The sequence below is a fragment of the Chlamydotis macqueenii genome, chromosome 5, assembly GCF_036417535.1.
Source record: "Chlamydotis macqueenii isolate bChlMac1 chromosome 5, bChlMac1.mat, whole genome shotgun sequence".
Classification (NCBI taxonomy): domain Eukaryota; kingdom Metazoa; phylum Chordata; class Aves; order Otidiformes; family Otididae; genus Chlamydotis; species Chlamydotis macqueenii.
In genome coordinates this window covers 52,831,870-52,852,876 of record NC_141560.1, presented here as the reverse complement: position 1 = coordinate 52,852,876, position 21,007 = coordinate 52,831,870, and the positions used below count along the sequence as shown (strand labels likewise).

General features: G+C 37.2%; 1 protein-coding gene across 4 annotated transcripts in view; it reads right to left on the bottom strand.

Moving 5' to 3' along the window:
- Positions 1–2,289: 2,289 nt before the first annotated feature.
- CHID1 (chitinase domain containing 1) overlaps positions 2,290–21,007 on the bottom strand; it is a 131,578-nt gene continuing 112,860 nt past the window's right edge. For all 4 annotated transcript variants that reach the window (XM_086749020.1, XM_086749023.1, XM_086749021.1 and 1 more), the window contains 3 exons: positions 7,928–8,008; positions 4,644–4,686; positions 2,290–2,556 (listed from right to left, as the gene is read on the bottom strand). In XM_086749020.1, the coding sequence (XP_086605146.1) occupies positions 2,458–2,556; positions 4,644–4,686; positions 7,928–8,008 (223 nt within the window). In that variant the 3' untranslated portion in view covers positions 2,290–2,457. The remainder of the gene's footprint in view (positions 2,557–4,643; positions 4,687–7,927; positions 8,009–21,007) is intronic.

Here is a 21,007-nt window from a genome sequence, read left to right as displayed (position 1 = left end):
GAGAAAACAGCAAGCTAAAATGAAATACTCTCTTCTTCCCACACCGAATTTTGAAAGCTTCCTACTGGCTGATACAAAAATGGATGCCATTTCAGATCTCTACCCCTTCCATTTCTTACAGACCATTTTTTTCTGAGACATTCTGGTTCAGTAGTGCCACTGAAAGTATTAAAAAGAGCATAATAGAATTTAATTCTTGTGCTAGTCTAGATACCAGAATGACTTTAAATTGCTTTTGAACAAACTAGAAAGCTGAAGTTAATTGAACACAATGATTCACGTAGCAAATTATCTTACTACTAATGGTATGGAAGAAAGAAGCCCGATTAGTAAACCCTGCTGGATACTTGCAATGTGAGAAGTCGAGAGATGCCAGAACTAAATCAGAGAGGTGAAGATCAATAGTTCTTTAATCAATGGTGGATTACAGTGGGATTTATTCTGCTGAAAACAGCAGGGGCAGATAAATTCCCCACTGAGATTAATTACTGAGAAGGGGGGATGCAAACAGAGGAGTGTAGTTATCTTTGTGACAACTGCAAGTGGCAAGAACACCACCAGTGGGAGTACAGAGCTATTGCCTGAGTCTCTGCTGGTGACCATCATCACCCTCATCAAATTCGCAGCACCTCTTAGTTCCTTAGAAGAAACTGCCTTGAAGCCTGTGTATTTCTACAAACACAAATACTGTGAACCAAAAAGCAAGGACACCATTTTTTGGCTTTGTTTTTAAACCGATGAGTTGTTATAGCTGTTGGATTAATAAAAATTCCATGTTGCTGAGATGAAAGCGCCAGTGTGTACAGCTAAAAAATGACAGCTTCATGCACAAAGGTGCTTCATGCACAAAGGTGCTGATCACCCTCTTCTTAAGCCAAGGGGTTGTCAGAACTGCACTGGGGCTCTATTTGGGCTGTCCACGTAATCCATCATTACCAGTAGAGCCCTTGGTGCTAAACATTACAGTTCCCACAGGCCGATCACTAATGCATAATGCACTGGTGCTAAATGCTGTAAACTGAGACATTAAGCAGGCTAAGCAGAAGAGAGAAATAGAATCATAGAATGGTTAGGGTTGGAAGGGACCTTCAAAGGTCATCTAGTCCAACCCCCCTGCAAGGAGCAGGGACATCCCCAACCAGATCAGGTTGCTCAGAGCCTCATCCAACCTGGTCTCGAACGTTTCCAGGGATGGGGCATCCACCATCTCTCTGGGCAACCTGCTCCAGGGTTCCACCAACCCTCATTGTCAAAAATTTTTTCCTAAAATCTAATCTAAATCTATCTCCCTCTATTTTGAAACTGTTACCCCTAGTCCTGTCACAACAGGCCCTACTGAACAGCCTCTCCCCATCTTTCCTGTAGGCCCCCTTGAGGTACTGGAAGACCACTATAAGGTCTCCCCAGAGCCTTCTCTTCTCCAGGCTGAACAGCCCCAACTCTCTCAGCCTGTCCTCATCGGAGAGCTGCTCCAGCCCTTTTATCATCTTTGTTGCCCTCCTCTGGACTCTCTCCAACCGGTCCATGTCCTTCTTATCTTGGGGGCTCCAGAACTGGACACAATACTCCAGGTGGGGTCTCACCAGGGCAGAGCAGAGGGGCAGAATCACCTCCCTTGACCTGCTGGCCACGCTCCTCTTGATGCAGCCCAGGATGCGGTTGGCTTTCTGGGCTGCAAGCACACATTGCCAGCTCATGTTGAGCTTCTCATCCACCATCACTCCCAAGTCTCTCTCCCCAGGGCTGGTCTCGATCCATTCTCCGCCCAGCCTATGTTTGTGCATCACAGAGCATCTCTTGTAACAAAACCAATTTAGATACAAGTAATAAATTGACATTTCTGTGACTTTGAACTACTTAAGGAATTTACTAACATTAAAAAACAAACAGAGCTAATAACTTTGCTTGTCAGTACTTTATTTTCTACCAGCTGAGATCCATTTTGTCTCCCTCCCAACATGTGATGCTGACTTACCTTATCAGAAGATAGCAAGACGCAGAGGGTCCAGCAGATACTAAATTTGCTGAACATAATCTGATGGATTTATTTGTTTACTTACTTTCGTTATTACCAGCAATTGTTTGAGAGGTCTCAGTCTTAAACTTTGATCAGATGGCATCAGCTTGTCCATTTTATTTCTTGTAGAAAACATTTCAGAAAATATTTTCAACTCTGACGCTATCCCAGCTATGTTGGTTTGTTTTCAATGACTCTGAATTCAGAACGTTTAAAAGAAATTTATGGTTTTTTTCTTTCTCTGAATTTTATCAGATATCAACAATCCCATCTGTGCAGCAAATCAGAAAAGGTTCTTTATTGGGAAAAATGCAAGTTTAATACAGATATGACATAAATTACAAAAAATGTTTTAAAAATCACCTCTCCAGGATACCCAAATTAATTGAAGATGGAGTCTCAGTGAAGCAAGCAAAGTCTTTCCCAGATCATCTCTTGTTTTAAAGCAAGTCATAAAAATAGTCCAGGCCTTGTCCCAGTTCCCAGATGGATATTCCAGTGCCCAATTCTTTTGCAAGCTCTAAGCGCAACTGGATGGACTAAAACAAAGGCACATAAAGCAGTTACCTTTTAGTCAGAGACATTAGACATTCCATGCTGCCATCTCTTCATGCCATTATCAGACTTTTTAAAAACACCTATCCTTAAACTAGATACTGTAAATCCTAGTCTGTATTTCAATTACTCTCTGGTTAGCAAGCAATCATTCAGTAAGAGACGGTTAATTGCACAAGTTAATTCAATGACTTCATAAAGGATAACCAGCTAAATAGAAAAAATGCCACAGAAATAAATGAGATTTATGAACTATGCAAAGGACTACTGTAACTTAGGCTATCATTTCACAATGTACAGAAATTCTAATTCTTCCCAGAAATGTCTCAGGGGTAAAATAAAACTTTATCACTGAAGACAATTAGAACAACTTGTCAAATACCATCAAGATGTCTTACCAACCCTTGCCTTCTCCTAGGACAGAGTCACAATTTTCATAATCACAATTCTATTTTAAAGAGATTCTGGGAGATTAATATTCAAAAGTATCCCCATTGAGCTCCAGACATTAATTTAGAACTAGTTTAGCCATTGGTTTACAAGGGAAGCAATGCCACAATTCATGTTCTGCACTTCTTTCAGTTCAGACAATAAAACTAATTATTTTTCAATGTTTTACTTTCAGATTTTCTTACTTTGAAGTGTAGTGCAGCACTGCAATATTTAAACTGCTCACACCAGGGATATGTTTAAAAATAATTTCCATAGAAAGCAGAACAAAGTATCGAGGCATCATTAACAATACTCTGGGCCTGGCATTCATGACTACTTCCACTTAATCATGAACAAGCCAATTTTGAGCAACCTGCCAGTGATTATAACATTCAAAGGGGGAAGAAACACACTTGTCACAGGGTAATAAAATTAAGTATTCCCTGACCATCTTGATCATCATTATGTGAACAACTCTTTGATTTGCCCCAGCATACAAATCTCAGAATATTTAATTACAAGCTTGTTGAAATTAGAAAGAAAACTTGTTTCCATAAATCCACCAGCCACCACAGCTGAGTATCTGTTAGAGAAGAAGTAATGAAAGAAATATACAGGAATGATTGTTCTTAACCTGGTTAGTACTGACAATAGCAGGGTGAAATCCTTCCATAAGCCAAAGAGAACGTAGCATAATATGCAGCACGATGTATCTTCTCTGACAGGTTTGTAATGAAACTTTCTAACACTCTAAGAGAGGTGCTACTAGCAAGAACATCGTTAGATGTGGTAATTACTATCCCATATGTGCTCGTACTGTCACCAATATTAGAGTAATGAAGGGAAATATCCTTGTACTAATGGAGCTTAAGATAGCAATGCTGTTCAGAAAAAGAGAATCTTGGATCATTTCACACTAGTTTAACCAAACAAAATGTCTCTCTTCTCTGTAAATATGATATACTTTCACTACAGTAGCAATTCCTTTCCAATATTAAAAGCCAGCAGAGGCTTAACATACTACCTTTAGCTTAATTTGAGAAAATCTAAAGGTAGATTCCTAGGAACTAAGGCCGCAAGTAAGCATTTTATCCTGTATTGTGGTATATTGCAGAGTACTGTGTAGACAGAAATTACATGTCCTGACAAAGGACTTTAATAAGGCCAAATGCTTAACTTTTCAAAACACTAGAATATGTTCCACAGAAACAGACCTGAGGAAGACAGGGTGATGCGGGCTGACAGGGAGAATCAGGACCCTGTTATAGAGGAAGGCAAAAGTTCCCTAAGCTTCCAGCCTACATGATCAGATGGAAAATTTCTTCTCTCGTCTGATAATCAGCATGTCTGTTAGCACAGAAACTGTGCACTCAAACAGATCCTCTCAGAGCACTGGTTTGCCCTGGTGAGTTTTATCTCTAGACACGGCTAAGAATCCCAAAACTCTGTTATGCATAAGAGAGAAAAAAACAATATTCTTAAACAGGCAGCTGAAGCTTTGAATCATAACAACTACATGAAGGTAAGCTTCTTTCACAAAACCCTGTTCAACATTTTGTGAATTATCTCAATAAAGCAACAAGTCAAGTAAACATCTCTTTCCTCTTACACCCCTCAGATGTGAAACAGTGGCACCTACCTTCAGTGTCGGGTAAAAGACAGCACGTTTTCCTCCTTTATTTCTGCAAAACAGGAAAACTAAACAGTCACAATAGCTTGATAGATTCCCAAAGGATTTTTAGCTGAGGTTAGAATTCAAAACCAGTTTTGTTTCTTCCCACTAAAGGGAAACAAAGACAGTGCTGAAGAAAACTGTCAATTTTATTTTGAAGAAGTTATTGATGTTAAAAATAAGATAAACTAGTACGTTCAGCACATGAGCATTAACACACTCGTATCAAAGACAGAGACTATTTGCCATTTAGTAGCTTGTATCTTTGAGATTTCTTACCCAGTATTTGTTCCACTCTGGAAGCTGAGGCACTCTGTCTCTGAAATCACACACATTTGCCATCCACTTCCATTCATTCCATACTTGTACTCTGGCTGCTCTATCTACTGAGGGCACACTAGGATCAAAATCTTGTCTACTTCTCTTCCTTTTCTACTGCAGATAAGAGCTTCTACTCCTGCCCCTTTTCTACTGTAAATGCAAACATATTGCAGCACACAAATCCAAAGTGGTAGGGAAAGAAAAGCCATTAAGAGAAGGTACAGAACATATCTAAAAGTCAAGTATGCAACCGTGCCACTGTCCTGCAGGTATCAGATACAGGAATATTTGTCAGAAAAGTCTTCCTGACAAAATGATCCTACTTAAATGGGTTTTGACAACACCAGCTGCTGGAAAGTTAGAAAGTTCAAAAGAGAGCCAAAGACCTGCTAAAGGACTCTTCACATAGCAATTATGGCATGCCACAACAACAAAAATCCCTGCTTATCTAAAGGATTCCTTAAAAGGCTTCAGGATAAGGCCTTTCAAAACATTTAAAGAACAGAGCACAGTTTCCTAATAACTAACACAAAGTTTGGGAAGAAATTAGGTAATTTTCATGACTAACGTGGAAGTCCCAAACTTCTGTGGATGTAACACTTTGTCCAAGAACTGGTCACAATGAAATACAATACAAGCAGAGTCAGACAAGATACTTATTTACTCCATACTAGTGGCCTTTAAGGAAGACAACTCTTAAAAGAGGTGAAAGGGCTAACAAGGAAAACAGAAAATCCAAGAAGACATCTCACAAAAGAGATGGTTTGATACTAGACCTAAGTAAAGTCACTGGGGTATCTTGTTGCAACTGGATTATAAAACTGTCAGATAATAAAAGACAGTTGCACCTACTACATGTGCATCTGAAAAAGATGAAGACATTTGGTTGTCAGATGCAAACTATTAAAGATTTTCCCCAATTCCCCAAATTACTATATTTCAGGTTAAATTAAATTCTAGCAGTTATAAATTATACAGACAGGGCAAGCTACACTGGGCACAGATACCAAGGCTGCATTTTAAACCCCTAATAAGGAGAAGGATGAGTTACAGGTGGTCTCACAGCACCACTTTACCAGTTACACTAGGAGGAAATGCAGAGTGCATGTAGGTCAAGCAGGAATTGCTCCTACAATCTCCCAACTTATTTAAATGCATACTTATTTTATTTAGTTGCATTGGAACAAGCACTCAGAGATAACAGATTTCTGTAACTATTTGTAATAGTTAGTCTTTGCCTGTTATATGAAAACCATTAGCTGTGCTTTGCTTAAATATTCATTATTTGATTTCTTAGCAACTGCAGGCATGCAAGATTTCCAGGTGAGATGCTTTACCAGTAAAGCATATTTCAGGCCTGGCTGCCATCCCCATGCAATGTAATAGAACCTTTGCAAACCAAAGTGGTGAAAAGAGTTCCCTTAAATAACCCTCCCCTGCAGCCGGTTGAACGCAGCGAGCCACGTGGCTGCCTGCCAAGCACAGCACAGCGAGGGAAGTTTAGAGTGATTTTCAGATCTGCTGTGCTTTATGCATCAAAAATTCCTCCAGGAAGCCCACAAACAAGAATCTCCAAAGACTGGCTTTCAAAGACAAATGATGTAGTACTACTGACAAGCTGTCCCTTTTCTACATGCTCGGTTCACAAGGGGACAGGCAGGAAATGTGTTTCAGAAACGAATCCCAGAAACATGCCATTCAAACACAGCCCTCAGAGCTACTCCTTTGAGAGCAAGTTTTGATCCAGTGGTCATTGTGTCTCCAATTGGATGGTGCATTAAAGATCAGTAAAACAAAGCTTCTAATTTATTCCTCTATAGTTAGCAAGAAAAACCTTGTGATTATTTGGCACAAAGTAGTTTAGCAATAGGATACCAAAGAATTAAATATGAAGGACACACATCCCAGTCCTTTGATACAAACACAGAAAATAAAAACATTGCTGACCAACAGGTAATTTTATTTTTTTTCTGATAAGAAATACATGTCGCTGAGAAGTCAGGATAAAATTATGGGCTGAGAGAAACCTTGAAAATGAAATTAAAAATATAAAAATAGGACATTTTTAGTTTGGTGGTTTTTTTCCACATTTAAAAATATTTAAACGAAGAAGGTATTTTGGAAATAACAAAGTAGTTCTGATTATGTCTGTTCTTAAAGCACCCTAAAACGTGTTTTACTCTTGTTTTCAGTGGCGTATCTTCACATTACTAATGCACTGAGGAATATACAAGACACAGTTTTGTAGAAGTACTAGGATGTTGTTTGTGTAATTTTACTGTATTTTTGTCTACTTGCATACAAAAATAGCAAATTATCACTGAGGCTTAATAAGATGTTGCTGTTTTTTTTTTTTTAAATCTAAGTAGATTTTTCCTAGCATCAGGAATCCTCTTGTCATTTCATTATGAAAAAGGGAGGACAGAGAAAGTTATTACCCTTTCCCTTCATGCTCTCAGTCCTTTTAAAAACTTTATCTGGAAGATACTTGATATTATTTGCATTACGTTTCTCTAGCTCATTCTATTTAGTGGAAGTCTGTTGCTTGACCAGTCTTACCACTAGCACTTGTAAAACCAGGCTCTTGTATTACAGATTTTTCTCAGAACTATTTTTGGCCAAGTTATTGGTAATCACCCAACAGCTCACTGTACTAATCTCAGAGCCTCTGATTATCAGCAGATACCTTTGATGGATAACTTCTAAAGATATGACTCATCAGACTTCTTTTCTAAAGATTGTTTTAGCTTATGTTATTTCATTAATCCTTCTCTGATTTACTTCTCTCACGTGAAGCACTCTTTTATGCTGCAGTTCAGAATCTCCATTTGCTGAATTCATTTGCATAATATAGTTAACTGGTAATTCATTGTGTACTGGGCCATGCTCAAAAATACTTGCAGAATGGTAAGTTAATAAATGTAACTCACTTTTTGTATTCAAAGTAGTGTTCAGCAATTTGTTCATTCCAGACAATTTTTGGTTTGTGCTCCTTCAAGGTTTCAATGTACCTAGAAATTAAGAACATAGATATGGAATTAACTTTTCTAAAAAGCAGTTATGAAATTACATTGCAGAGATTTCAGAAAAAAAAAGCAGTTTTACCATGTTTAGATGTTGAATACTGTATCAAAAATATCTTCTTGCTGACAATTAATTTCCTCAGCTACTTTACAATATGCCATGTTCACATTTTTAGGCTTTTTTTTTAAAGCAATGAATTAATTAACATTCCTCAATTCACAAATTTCTAAAGGTATATGAAGGTAGTGCTTCAATATTTCTACAGTCTGATTCCTATATGCCAAAGAATAGGAACTGAAGTAATCCCTAGGCTGTACCTAATTGTGCCCTGCCAAGCTAATTAATGCAATTCTTAATTACACACCACTATTCTCACTATTATGTGATCAGAAAAGTTCTTCCATAAAGGGGGCTTAGTTAATCTCTAAAAATGAAATTTAAAAAGAGCTTGTTTTCAAAGAAAAGTTACTGCTAAGTAACTCTGCATATGAATTTTCTCCACCACTAGCTTCTTGGCATTATTCTCTTGCATGGACATTTTGAACAGGAATGACCTACCGCATACCTACTTGATGCAAAGTGAGGACAGAATACTACTTGTACCAAAAAGGCTGCACAGGGAACTGGTGTGGAATCGTTAGTATGCTGTAGATTCATGCTCTTGGTTAGTTCACAGTATCATCTCAGTGTAGAGACAGTGTCTCCTTGTGTCTGCATTTCTGACTGCACAACAGAAACAAAGCTGCTTGCTGCCTCATGTAAGAAGGCCAGAAGATGGCAAGCTACTGCCAGTGATAGGGGCCACATGGGTGTCACAGAAATAAGAGAAGTCTCTGTCACATGTTCCTCTGTCTCTTCTGTATCTTTTTTAACCTGTATCTTTGGCCAGCAAGAAGGCTGAACTGAATTCTGCTGACAACTTTCCTGACTAAACATTAGGGGGCTGATCTGGCCACAGGCCAGTCACCACTAATTTCATTTTTTCTTTGGGGATTGTTTTGAGAATTTGAATTAAAAGTCCCATTATCAGTACTCTATCATGATTATATAAAGCTATCACAGGCAAACACTGTGATCATAAGATAGCATTAAAATTGTTTTTCTATTTTTGCAAAATCTATCAAAACCATCTCTTCCACAATATGTCTCACTCTTGCAATAATTTCTCTGCTCATGACAGGATTTGCATGGAGAAATTTGCCTTCAAATCATCTTATTTTTAAATAGGAAATTCCCATCTCCTATGTAAAAGATGTTATAGCTGATTTTCATCAGCCACTATCTGGATTCACTATATACTTCAAAAAAAAAAAAAAAGAGAAAAAGTTAGTATTGCTTAGTTTGAAAAAGATTTATTCTCTCCTTCAGTACTATTCTAAACACAATTAGAACATTCAGCATTGCAGGGAATATCTTCTCTCTTTTGCCATGGCTTGCTCATTCATATATTGGTAAATTGTTGCCTACTGCTAGAAGTTTTAGAAAAGATTTTCATTTTCTATTTAAGTCAAATGAACCTGAGCCAGGCATGCTATTTAACTAACTACACAAGCAAACACATGGTAGCAGCTATTGCACTCTTCCTTAGTACACACATGCCCTGGAACAATGCACCTTTTCAAATAACGCGAGTTAAACTTTGGAACCTGCCCATCCTTTTTAAAGATATAAAAATTTTAAGTTGCACCAGTAGAAAAAAACACAAAGACATCTGGTTTTGTATATTTAAATTTTAAGAATAGCCTTTAACATCTTGTCCCATTCCAGAATGGCCACTTCAGTAATGACAGGAGACAACACTCCTGTAGAAGATGAGACCAAGACGTTACAGCCCAGAAGATAAGAATTACCCATCAAGATGTCCTGGCACGCAGTTTTATTCCTGAACTATGATTTTAGATGGGAAGTCCTAATTTTGCTTGCTAAAAATCCCAACACAATTGAAGAGTGTTCAACATACATATGAACAAGCTTTAAAATTAGAAATGCAACTTGAAGCAGTTATTATAGTCTATGATATACAAGGTATATTATTATTTTAAAGATGTTCAAGCACACACTAATGAGAACCCATCCTGACCAGGCACAGGGAATTTATTTCCCTTTCTCCTGCCTCTAGACATTTATCACCATGGTATTTAAAAGCAAAAAATGAACAAGTTCATCTTCAAATCACATCTATGGTGATTAGACTAGCTCCAAGCTTGAGTTAGGGAAAAAAGAAATATTAGTCCCAAAATTGTCACTACTATCCATTAATTTTTGGGGGGCTATCTGAAACATATTAACTTAGTTTTTACATTGTCTCTATTAAGGACAACAAAAATTCAAAGTACAATGTACAATACACTCCCGTGTACTTCAATTGCAACTGCAACTCAACACTTCTGAAAGTCAAGTTTTATATTTTTCAACCAGACAACAAGGTTGCTGTGAAGAGTCTGGAACAGGTGCAGCACCAAATCAGAGCTGTTTCACATGGGTTTTCTGTCGCCCTAACCTGGGAACCGTCTATTCCCTTCCTGTAGTCATCTGCCCTCATCACTATTCATTTTCTTGCAGTAAAACATACAGGACCTTTACAGGCTACATCTCCCAGATACGCCTCGTTTCCTGTTATCTCTTACGATCCTACTACATGCACCATAGGCAGAAGGGTTCCTGTGTAAAACTGCAGCACCTGTATCACAACACACTTGCTTGACTCAAACTAATGCTCACCCAGGGACTCTTGACATATTATCTCCTAGCTGAAGCAGCACTTAATTCAACAAATATTTTATACAGGTTTTTTTTTAATTGTTTTAAATTGAAAAGATCAATTTTCCATCAAACTGAACCAGATAAGCATGGGATATTGGTTTGCCTGGGGTACAAGAAATCTAGATTAATTTCCAGGTTCTCAAAGAGGAAAAAGGATGGGCAAGGAGCTCATGAAAGCCAGCCTTCCTTCTTTCTAGCTCTCACCTCACTTTTCTCCTTTTGACTCATATTTATTACTATTTTTCTCTCCTTTTTTTCTAATTTATCCCTCTTTCTACTGCCACTATGACAATTCCCATCTGTTTTTATACTCCTATCCAGACTAATTTATTTGCTTCCTCATCCATTAGCTCCTAACTCACCTGCTGTCTTTTACAAAGCTGCCTCAGCAGTTAGGAGTATGACACTGAACAGCTTCACTGCCTTGCACTATGTATTTCCTGGGAAGTTTGTGACCATTTGCAGAGAAAGCCATGCTGTTTCTCTGGTCCTAGCCTGAAACAAGGCTGGCATGGCTGAAGTATCTGGAGTGTTGATGCTAGCCTCTAACAAAGGCGCCAATACAGCATGCAAAAACACCGTACATATTATGGAGTATCTGTAAAGTCAGTCCTGCCAAAGATATGTTTCTATGAACAGATGCAGAAAGGCAACCAAGTATTCCTACTTCACAGAACTCTGGAGACACAGAAGACAACGTCAAGCTTTTCAGAAGCATCCTCTTCTTGCTCTTGTCTCAGGGAACCAACGAGCATTAAAACCTTTCAGTGCCTTACTACGGCTACAGAAGAAAGCACAAACATTACAGCGGAGCTGTGTATACAGGTTTACATGTTAATAGTGCCCCTTAGTCTCATTTAACTTCACAGAGGCTCTATAAAGAAAAAGCCCCATCTGAAAGTGTGTGCAATGATGTGCTGGCAAATTACCCTAGGAACTGCAAAAGTACAGCTGAAAGTACTCTAGTGCATGTTAACTTTTCTCAATATAACCAACACAGTGTTACTTTACAAAAAAGAAATCAACGTTACAGTTGGATATTGATCAAAGAATAGGAGTAATCACACACAGGCAGAAAAAGGTGTGAACACTTATACTTTTAAGGTTTTGACTCAAACGGACAAATAGGAGAGAAACATATGAGAACCTCCTTACGAAAACAAGATCTCTATTTCTAAGCCAATAAATATTTCTCAGACAATGGAGACATAACTAGATTGAGGAAGAAGGTTTGCATATCTGTTTGTACACCTTCAATAGCACATGGCTGTTCATCAGCTCCATTTTATTTTGTAATGACATAGATTTTTGTTGTTGTTGTTCTCATTTTCAAGACACTTGGAGCTATAAAATATGAACAAATAATTTTTCCAGTGCAAATTATTTATGATAACAACTGCTTAGTAAGTTGCTTTTTGTTCACATGCATCACCGTTGCACATTTTCTATCAGAAATCTTTATTGTCCTTGACCACTGCCAAGTCTCAATTTTCTAGCTAAAGTACAAGACAATCTTTTTGTTTGTATTTGCTCAGTTAGACATAGACCTTTCTTTCCGATTCATCCAATCTAACACATGACAGGTCGCTATTTATAGTGGGGTTTGGTTTTGGCAGCTTTTGCTGTCTTGAAAGAATGAGTTTGTTGCCTTTAAAGGCCTGCTATATCGTCTGGACCTCTCTATCTGCTCTGGCCAAAGTGCACACCCCTGTCAGTTAGAAGAGAAGTTAATGGTAGAATAGATTGCTGCACTAGAACAAAAAGCAGGATTCAGGCAAGCTCACAGTAACAAAAAAAAAAACCACAAGAGAACTGAATGAAATAGAACATACCATTACAGACTAACTCAAGGAACTAGTCTATTAATATAGTCATACTAAAAAAAGTTTTGTCTGACAATGAGCTAGAGGTTCCATAGGCAAAGGATTTTTGAATATTTTTTTAAAATGAACTCTGTATATTGGCCCATTTGAAGTCTTTGATAACATCATATCTTCATTTGGTCTTGATTGCCTTTGCACACACTTTAAAAAAATGTGACTATTTAAGAAATATGTGATGAAGTCTTTGGTATTCATCACAGAATTAATATCAAGTAGGCATGCTACCAGGCAAACAAAGAGTGAGAATATTCTCTCTTAAATTAGAAAACAGGTAACCTCAAGGGTAACATTTTTTCTGACTCACTTCAGTTATGAACTATACCAGACAGGACTCCCTTTACATGCTCACTTCTAAGCAAGAATCTTCCTCCTCTTCTCAGTTCTAAGTTGAAATTAAGTAGAAAAGTGAAAAAAAATAGCAGATGTGTAAAACAATCTAATACAAATAATTTAATAATTTACAAGTTGTTATGAAGTAGATCCTCCCTTCTCTCACACTTCTTATTTCATAATTAAAAATGTTTTCATTAGCCATCACAACTGTCTCTGCTAGACTTCAGGGACAACCTGAAAAGCCTTGTTTAAAGCAGAATGTCAGGCTATATTTTGCAGCTCTAAAATGCAGCACACTGTGAAAAAAAACCCCTGATTTTCCTGAAAATTCATACCATTCACCATCACCAACACAAACCATAGCTATATTAAATCTAATACATAATGTACAGGACACCCTAATGACCATCACCTCTAAAAAGGTGAAAAAAAAAAGAAACCCCTTTTCCTCAATTATTAAAAAACATTGCACCGTGGAGGTTCACTGGTCCACACAGCTTGATAAAACCACTCTTATTGATACAAATACAATACTGCATGCTTTCTCTGTTGATAACCAAGTTGATTCACCTGTTCTATATTGTCTAAATCCCACAATATAGTTTGCTTACACTACATAGGAAAGTGGCCGTTCAAGTGTTTAATTGTACCAGCACAATGTAGTTATTCCTAGCAGGGCCGACCAAAAGCCAAGTGCTATTTTGTGAGATATTTAACATCTGCATGCCTGCAAATTGTCCTAAATGGACTTGAAAACATATTGCTACATTACTAATGAGAAGACAGTTTCAACAAAATATGTGGACGTGTGAACAGCAGTGCTCATTATACCAAATCATATCATTTGTACTTAGTTATTAAAATACTACATTAATTTTATACTTTATTTTAAAATCAATATAACGTTTCGACTATTTGTTCTGATACTAGGGAAAAGTAGGAGAAGATCATTTTGTTTTTACTAACTCTAATCACAAAAGTATTAGCGTAAAAAAAGTATGAAGGAGAATACTCAGTGAAAAAGGACTGTCAACAATTACCTAACTTTCTTGCAGGATGTAAAATTTAAGCAGAACTTCCCCATTCTGAAAAAAAAAAAGATAAAATCATAGCTTTCTTTTCTTTTTTTTTTTTTCAAATCACTTGCCTCATTAGGTCTCTGTGTAGGTATATACCTGGAGTTTCTTTACTCTTCCCTCTCTGGATAGGATTTTCATGGCATATGGAAAAGAAAGGAGACAATGTGGAGGTCTGGGAAAACAACACTGGGAAAATAACCCTCTTTTCAGGACAAGCCTCAGACTACCCATGCTGTCTCTGAATGATTATACAAGATGCTGTACTGCAATGCTAGATTTGCTTTGAGCAGTGAAAGCACTGCTTACTCCTACCATACTAAGGTAGTTTCCCTCGTAATCCAGGATAAGAATCATCCCTACAGACCTGTTTCAAGAATCGGCGGGTTCATCCTAAAAAAAAAGGTCTTTGAAGATGAAATTGCTAATTTAAAGAGTACATTTTCTGAAATGCTTAAGTAACACTAAGTACAACATTGTGCTCCATTCTTCCAAGAACTGATGTAACAGGCAATGCATGTGAAAAAGTGAGGCTGTGTATCTTTGGATGTGAGGCTGAAAAAAATTCAGATACACTGATATCTGCTGTTCAGCTTCAGCTGTAAATAACAAAACTTAAAACTATGCTAGTTCTGTTGCATGTCAGGTTGGGTTTGTTGGAGTTTCTTTACACACATTATAAAAGTTTCCCAGACTTTCCTCTTGCTCAAAATACACAAATCAGCTATAGTCATACAACGCTAAACAGGTTAGCTATGAAAACTGTGTTATACTGGATTTGGAGCCTGGTCAGATTCAAATTATCTTAATTTATAGGGGGATATAGGGGATTAAATTTGATCCGGCTATGAAAATGAAGGTTGAGTGCACAGTCACCTACTTTGATCTTCTTAATTCTTCCATGCCTACTTCATTAAAAAAGGTAGATAGATATAAAAAATCATTTCTTTTCTATCCTTGCCTAAAAGGTCAGATGATCTTAATATGCCAGTGAACATCACTACCAACTCTTCCATTTGCTTCCTGCAGCTCTCTTCAATCATTCCTGAATTAAAACCATCCCAATACAAACACAAGGTCAACAGCAACATCACCCAAGAGATCTAACAACCACAAAAGCCAGCAGGAACATCTTTTCCTCACCCTGTGTCAGGAAAGGAGCAGTGCAGTTCTTCTTCCAAGCACCCACCTCAGTCCTGTCTGGCCTGAGTCTGGGGTACTGGAGGACAATTTTTGTGGTTCCCAGGAGGCCTGGTAGGTGCATCAGATAGGTGCTCAAGCCTGCTGGTTCCACAGGGTTGCTGAGAGGCCCTGTCTGAGACAGACAGGCAGAGGCCAAGCCCCATGCAGAGCATGGTTACAGAAAGGTTACACTTGGTAGCAAAGGAGAATGAAAGGGAACATACATTGGGTGCAAGCAGCAGAAGGCACCAAGGATGAGAGAAGGATGCTGTGACTGAAGGGGAAGATCTGCTAGCAGCATAGCTCCCAGATGACCTCTAGTCAGGCAGAGCACAAAACGTGCAGGCTGCGGGGCTCTGGTTATGTAAAAATGACCCAGGTCAACAACAGCCTTAGGAGAGAAAGGCTGGCTCTATTCTCTCTCCAGAAACAGGAGAAATAGTTTAGGCCAGACAGAAGCAGTGTTGTCTTCAAGGAATCAGAACTTCAGGTGATGAGCAAAACTAACTACAGCAGGAGATTGTAGCCTGAGAAAGCTGACTGCCATTTGGATTCCATCTGCTTCACAAGATGCTGGGAATGAGACACAGAAACAGATCTCTACTTCCAAGTAGCCTCAGAAAAGTGTTCAGATTCCTTAGCTGACAATCATGTCAGGCCTACAATTTCCACCACCAGTGTTTCTGCCTGCTCTGCCCTGGCCTCATGGCTCGTGGGTTTTCAGGAAAACCTGTGAAAGCAAGGTTGATAAAAAATGCTAAACCATAAAAGTGATCCAGTTGTTGAACAGCCCTTTCCTTTCAAAGCAGTGGGAATATCCATATCCTTCAAAGCTCTTGAAGGCAGCCTCTGCTACCACAACCCTGCACTTCAGCATATAAGACATGCTTCATTCTTAAATATAGGATGAACAGTCCATGAAGCAAGAAGGCAGCATTCACCGCTGTCTTGTGCAGCTCTGCTGCAGATCCTTGAGATCCCTAGCATCCTGCTGAATGCAACAAATCAAATGCCTTTGAGAATGGTCTTAATGTCAGCCCAACAAACAAATTCATGGTATTATTTCCTCCATCCAGGACACTGCCATAGTCCTAGCTATCAGAGCCCTGGGACTGTAATTTTCAATGCTGCTATGACAAACAAGGACAAGATATCCACCATTTACTTGTACCTATTTCTGTTCACTTGAAAGTATGTAGCAAATGCTTTTAAAATGCAATAGTATTTATTAAAATAACATTATTTAAGTAATTCCTTACAAAAAAAAATCAATTTCATAAGAGCAGTTGTGATAAACTCTCTAAAAAAAGCTATGAAATTACAGAGTTGCTCAAGCTTTATGTATCTTACTGTGCTGCTCTCATTTGCTGATAAATGTTACCTCTGGTCTCTTAAAACTAATGCATTCAAAACCTATTTCAGGTTATGTTCCTAAACGGAAGCATATTGTAGTATTCTCTGACTTTCATAGCTAGCAAAGACCAAAATCCAGCAAGTTTTGCTCTTACATCTGAGGTTAATCTGCCAAATTCTCATTGCTGATAAATCTGAATAAAATAGGACTTCCAGGTTATCACACATATAGTTTTTGAAAATTTTCAGGGTTGTTTTGTTCCCATTTTTACTTTGATTAGCTGGCATGTAAATTCAATTTTGGTATTTCAAGCTAGCTTTCATAAATCAGAAATATTTCAAAGCTACTCCATGTCTTTTAATTATCACCTGTCATGTCTCAAGTTCAACCTCTTAAGACATGAGCACCAAACACTTTCTAAAATATAAAAGAAACAGAGTTCAGGGATAGTTCTTTTTGGCTTGAACTAGTTATAACGGCACAGTAATAAATTTAAAAGATCAAGTGCAATACAGCAGATAGTTTTACCTTCATATGAAAGAAATAATAAATTCAATCCCTGGCTGTGAGGATTGTAACTAAAGAAGGCAAGGCAACTACACTAAAGGAAAATCTATGGCAGATCAGTAAACTCTAAAATCCTCCAGTGTCCCATGAAGCTATGAACTATATACTCTCTCTCTATGTATATGCTACATACTTTTCCACCATTTGAGACCAAGTTAAGTGAAGAACGAAGAACATTTCTGCTGACTTTTGAGTTCATTTTTCACACTTGGCAGAGGGATTTTTCTCCTCTCAATTGGCCATGTTTTAGTCTTAGTTATATAGATTTATTCTGGATTTACACCAATAGAACTAATATAAGACTTTCAGCTTTTGTTCTCTGAAAAGATAGAAGATGACAAATTCATGCAAATGACTATTAATCTCTCATAAATAATGCAAATCTCAGAGGGTTAGTACTTTTTTAACATGCCTTCGAATAATCTGGATGGCATATAATTCCTCTATTTTTGGCATGACTTGAATTGCAGAAGGGCTATGAAGTAATAAATTATATTTTATCCAATGAGAGCAGAGATTTATGCCCTTTTAAGAAACTGCCTTCATCAGGGCAGTTAAGTAAATACTCGAGAACAAGGATTTTAAATCTCTTGATATTTAGTTAAACTAATACATATTCATGTGCCAGTGTTCTGTTTTAAAGAAAAGCCTGGTACTTTTCATCATGAAAAAACAGCAGAATATCTTCCATTTCTTTGCTGTAACTCCAACAAGTATTTCTATATTTTTCTCTGTTTAGTTTCTACTAAACAAATACATCTTTGCTGGCTGCTAAAATTTGTTAAGGTTAAGAATAAATTTTAAAGCAAAAAAACCAATATGCATATATTTATTTGAAATTCCTTCCAAAAGAACTGTTACTTAAATCAAATGGCAACACTTGGAGTGCAAATCAAGGGACAAAATGATGGCCATCACATTTATTTTCCTTTAAGTTGACTGGAAATTTCAAAACGCAATACTATTTTACCTCTAACAGATATGTATATAATTTGGTTTTAATCTTTAAATAAAACAGCGATACTTTTCACATTAACCATAACTACAGCCTTCTACCAGTTCAGCTCTCATCCTGGTACACAAAGGATCTTTGGTTTGATGAAGAAACTGTTGATTTAGAGTTAAAAATTTAACTAACTTCTAAGGAAGTTAGAAAAGAAATCCTTTTGCTATGTTTCAATTAAAGAAATTTACTTTTTGCAATTATTTGAGCAAATTCAGACAGTAGGTGTTCATAAATTATCCCAGTACACTGCTAAAGGTAAAACAGTAAGCCATTTATGTATCCAAAGTGGTTCCATATGGAAATACATTAAATTGCAATAACATTTTCAAAATACTATTGCTTTGCATTCCCTAAACAGGTCATCCAACACATGGAGTAACCAAGTAATCAAGTAATTAATAGAACAAGAATATCCTTTAAACACTTGCTAATGGTAAATCTAACCAAGTTTAAATATTAACAAATACTATTATATGAAGAAACAATGTCTTTTTTTTTTTTTTCCAAAAAAGTACAATTTAGAAACAACTGTTGGGGAAAAATGGTTATAATTTTCCTTTTTTCTTCTCATTTCATCAGTGAACATTGCTTTTTTCAAAGGCTTAAGAAAGCATTTGATTGTTTTAATTTTAAAAAATAATTCCATTGAATTAAGTCTGCAAATATACTGAATAGGTTCACTTGCACAAATAAGCCAACTTTTCTACTTCAAGGCGGAACTGAGGGGAGAAGTAAATCTTTACTTTCCACTGCAAACAGCCATTTCAAAACCACATAGCAGAGGTGCCACTTGGGAATAACTCCCTGTGCCCCATATACCTAATTACCACAAGCTCCTGCTAGAGTCGTGTGCACAGAGATGATGTATGAATTACCCTGTTAAGTAAAGAAATCATAAAAAGAGAATGATAGAAAAGTTAGAAGATGAAGAGAAACAGATGGGACTGTCAACTGTAAAATTGCAAAGCCCTACAATGCAAGAACATGAATAAATGAAGAATAGTGCTTGGATTAGATGAAAAAGTTCCAAAAAAGTTCCAACAGCAGTCACTGAACTGACCTATGTTTGGGATTGGTAACGCTTTTGCTGGGTATTATTTTAATTGTGCTGATTTTTACATAAGGTGGGCTGTAATCTATTCCTCTTTCATTTTCCATTGCAGCTAATAACCCTCAGTGCTGCTTTATGCACAAGGTAGTCTACAATACAGCTATTGCACCACTTCAGAAGCTCTTTTATTTCAATCCTCCCCTCAGGATGGCAGAGTTTTCTCTTTAAGCAAAGAACTATTACTGCTGGATGATGGATTCTGTACTGAGCATCCAAAAATGGCTGATGAATCAAATCCAGAAGTCCTGAACAGAAATAAAAAATACCTCCTCAGACTATGAAAAAAAAAAAAGCAGGTTCTTGGCTCTTCAATAGGCTCTGATTCGATAACCAGGATCAGTTGAACTAGTTTTTCTGATTGATTTTGGCCCTTGCTGACTTGAAATCCTAAGTTCTATGTTGTGAGTAATCTTTTCCCCCCAAAGCTCCACATTTGGGGACTATTGCAACTGCTGTCTCTGATCAAACGCTCAGAACGTTTCCATGCAGAGGACCAAATTAGAAAGAAAAACAAAAGAACCTGCAGCAACACATGACTAACAGCCAAAATACAGATAAACATGCTGAAAAGGCCAAAACAGATTTTATTGGGCCATTGTCTGTGGATATAACATCCATAGGGATGGTCTAAGTACATCATACATGTTACAGATTTCTCAAGCTGACAAGAAGAGAAAAAGGGAAAATAAAGAGTGGTGCCAAGGGCTAATTTTTATCAATTAATATTTCTGAGCAAGAAGCAGCAATTAAAATATGTTGGATACTTTTTTTTTGGATCCTAGGCAATGAAGAGACGGATTATTAGACCTATTAATTTATATTCATAAAATATATTCCAATTACAAGTAGTTTTTGACCCTTTCTGGCCCCATAGCCATTGCAAGAACCTCTTTAATTACTTGCCTCTTTTGCAATAAAATACAATTAAGCAGAACTAATCATTTGACACAAGGTATTTGAAGGATGGAAGAGGCTAACCAGTTGCTATAACAACATAATTTAATGAACTTCACCAGCAGGTATTACAGTTTCTCCTCCCATGGCAGAACAGTTCTGAGCTGCACTTCCACTTTCAAACCTATCATCTTTGTTGCAATTTGTACCTACAATAAAATAAGAACATATTGAATAGAAGAGTGCCGAAAGAATTCATAAAACCATCAAATTGTCACAGCATTTCACACTTCAGAATGATGCATAAACATTAAGCAATTAAGATAAGAGGTGGGAAGGCTACTGATTAAAGTAAAGAATCTATTTGGAAACAAGTTCTTCCTCTGAAAGACAGAAGTCTGGGATAACATTATAAATTAAACTAGATGAAAGCAATACCAATCCAGTCAGTAACTGTGGGGATTTTGTATAATAAACCAGCAATTTCTCCCTACAAGGGCAACAACTAAAAATGCCATGATACATAAATATTTCTTCAGAAATATTGCAACAGCATTAGCAGATGTCTAGAAAAAATAACTTTAGATAGATATCAGAAAATTACAAAAACTCTTGAAATTTCTTCACATGATTCCAGATAATCTTCATCATGTCCCTCAAAAAGATGCCTGGTCACAGAGGGAAAGTGGAAGTTAAGTTACTAAGTTAACAGAAGAGCAGATTTAGGGAAGTATATGACAAGATTGTATAACTCAGGAGCACTTCACTCTAGCTTATAGCTAACACAAATTATACTGTTTGCCATTTGAATTTGGTC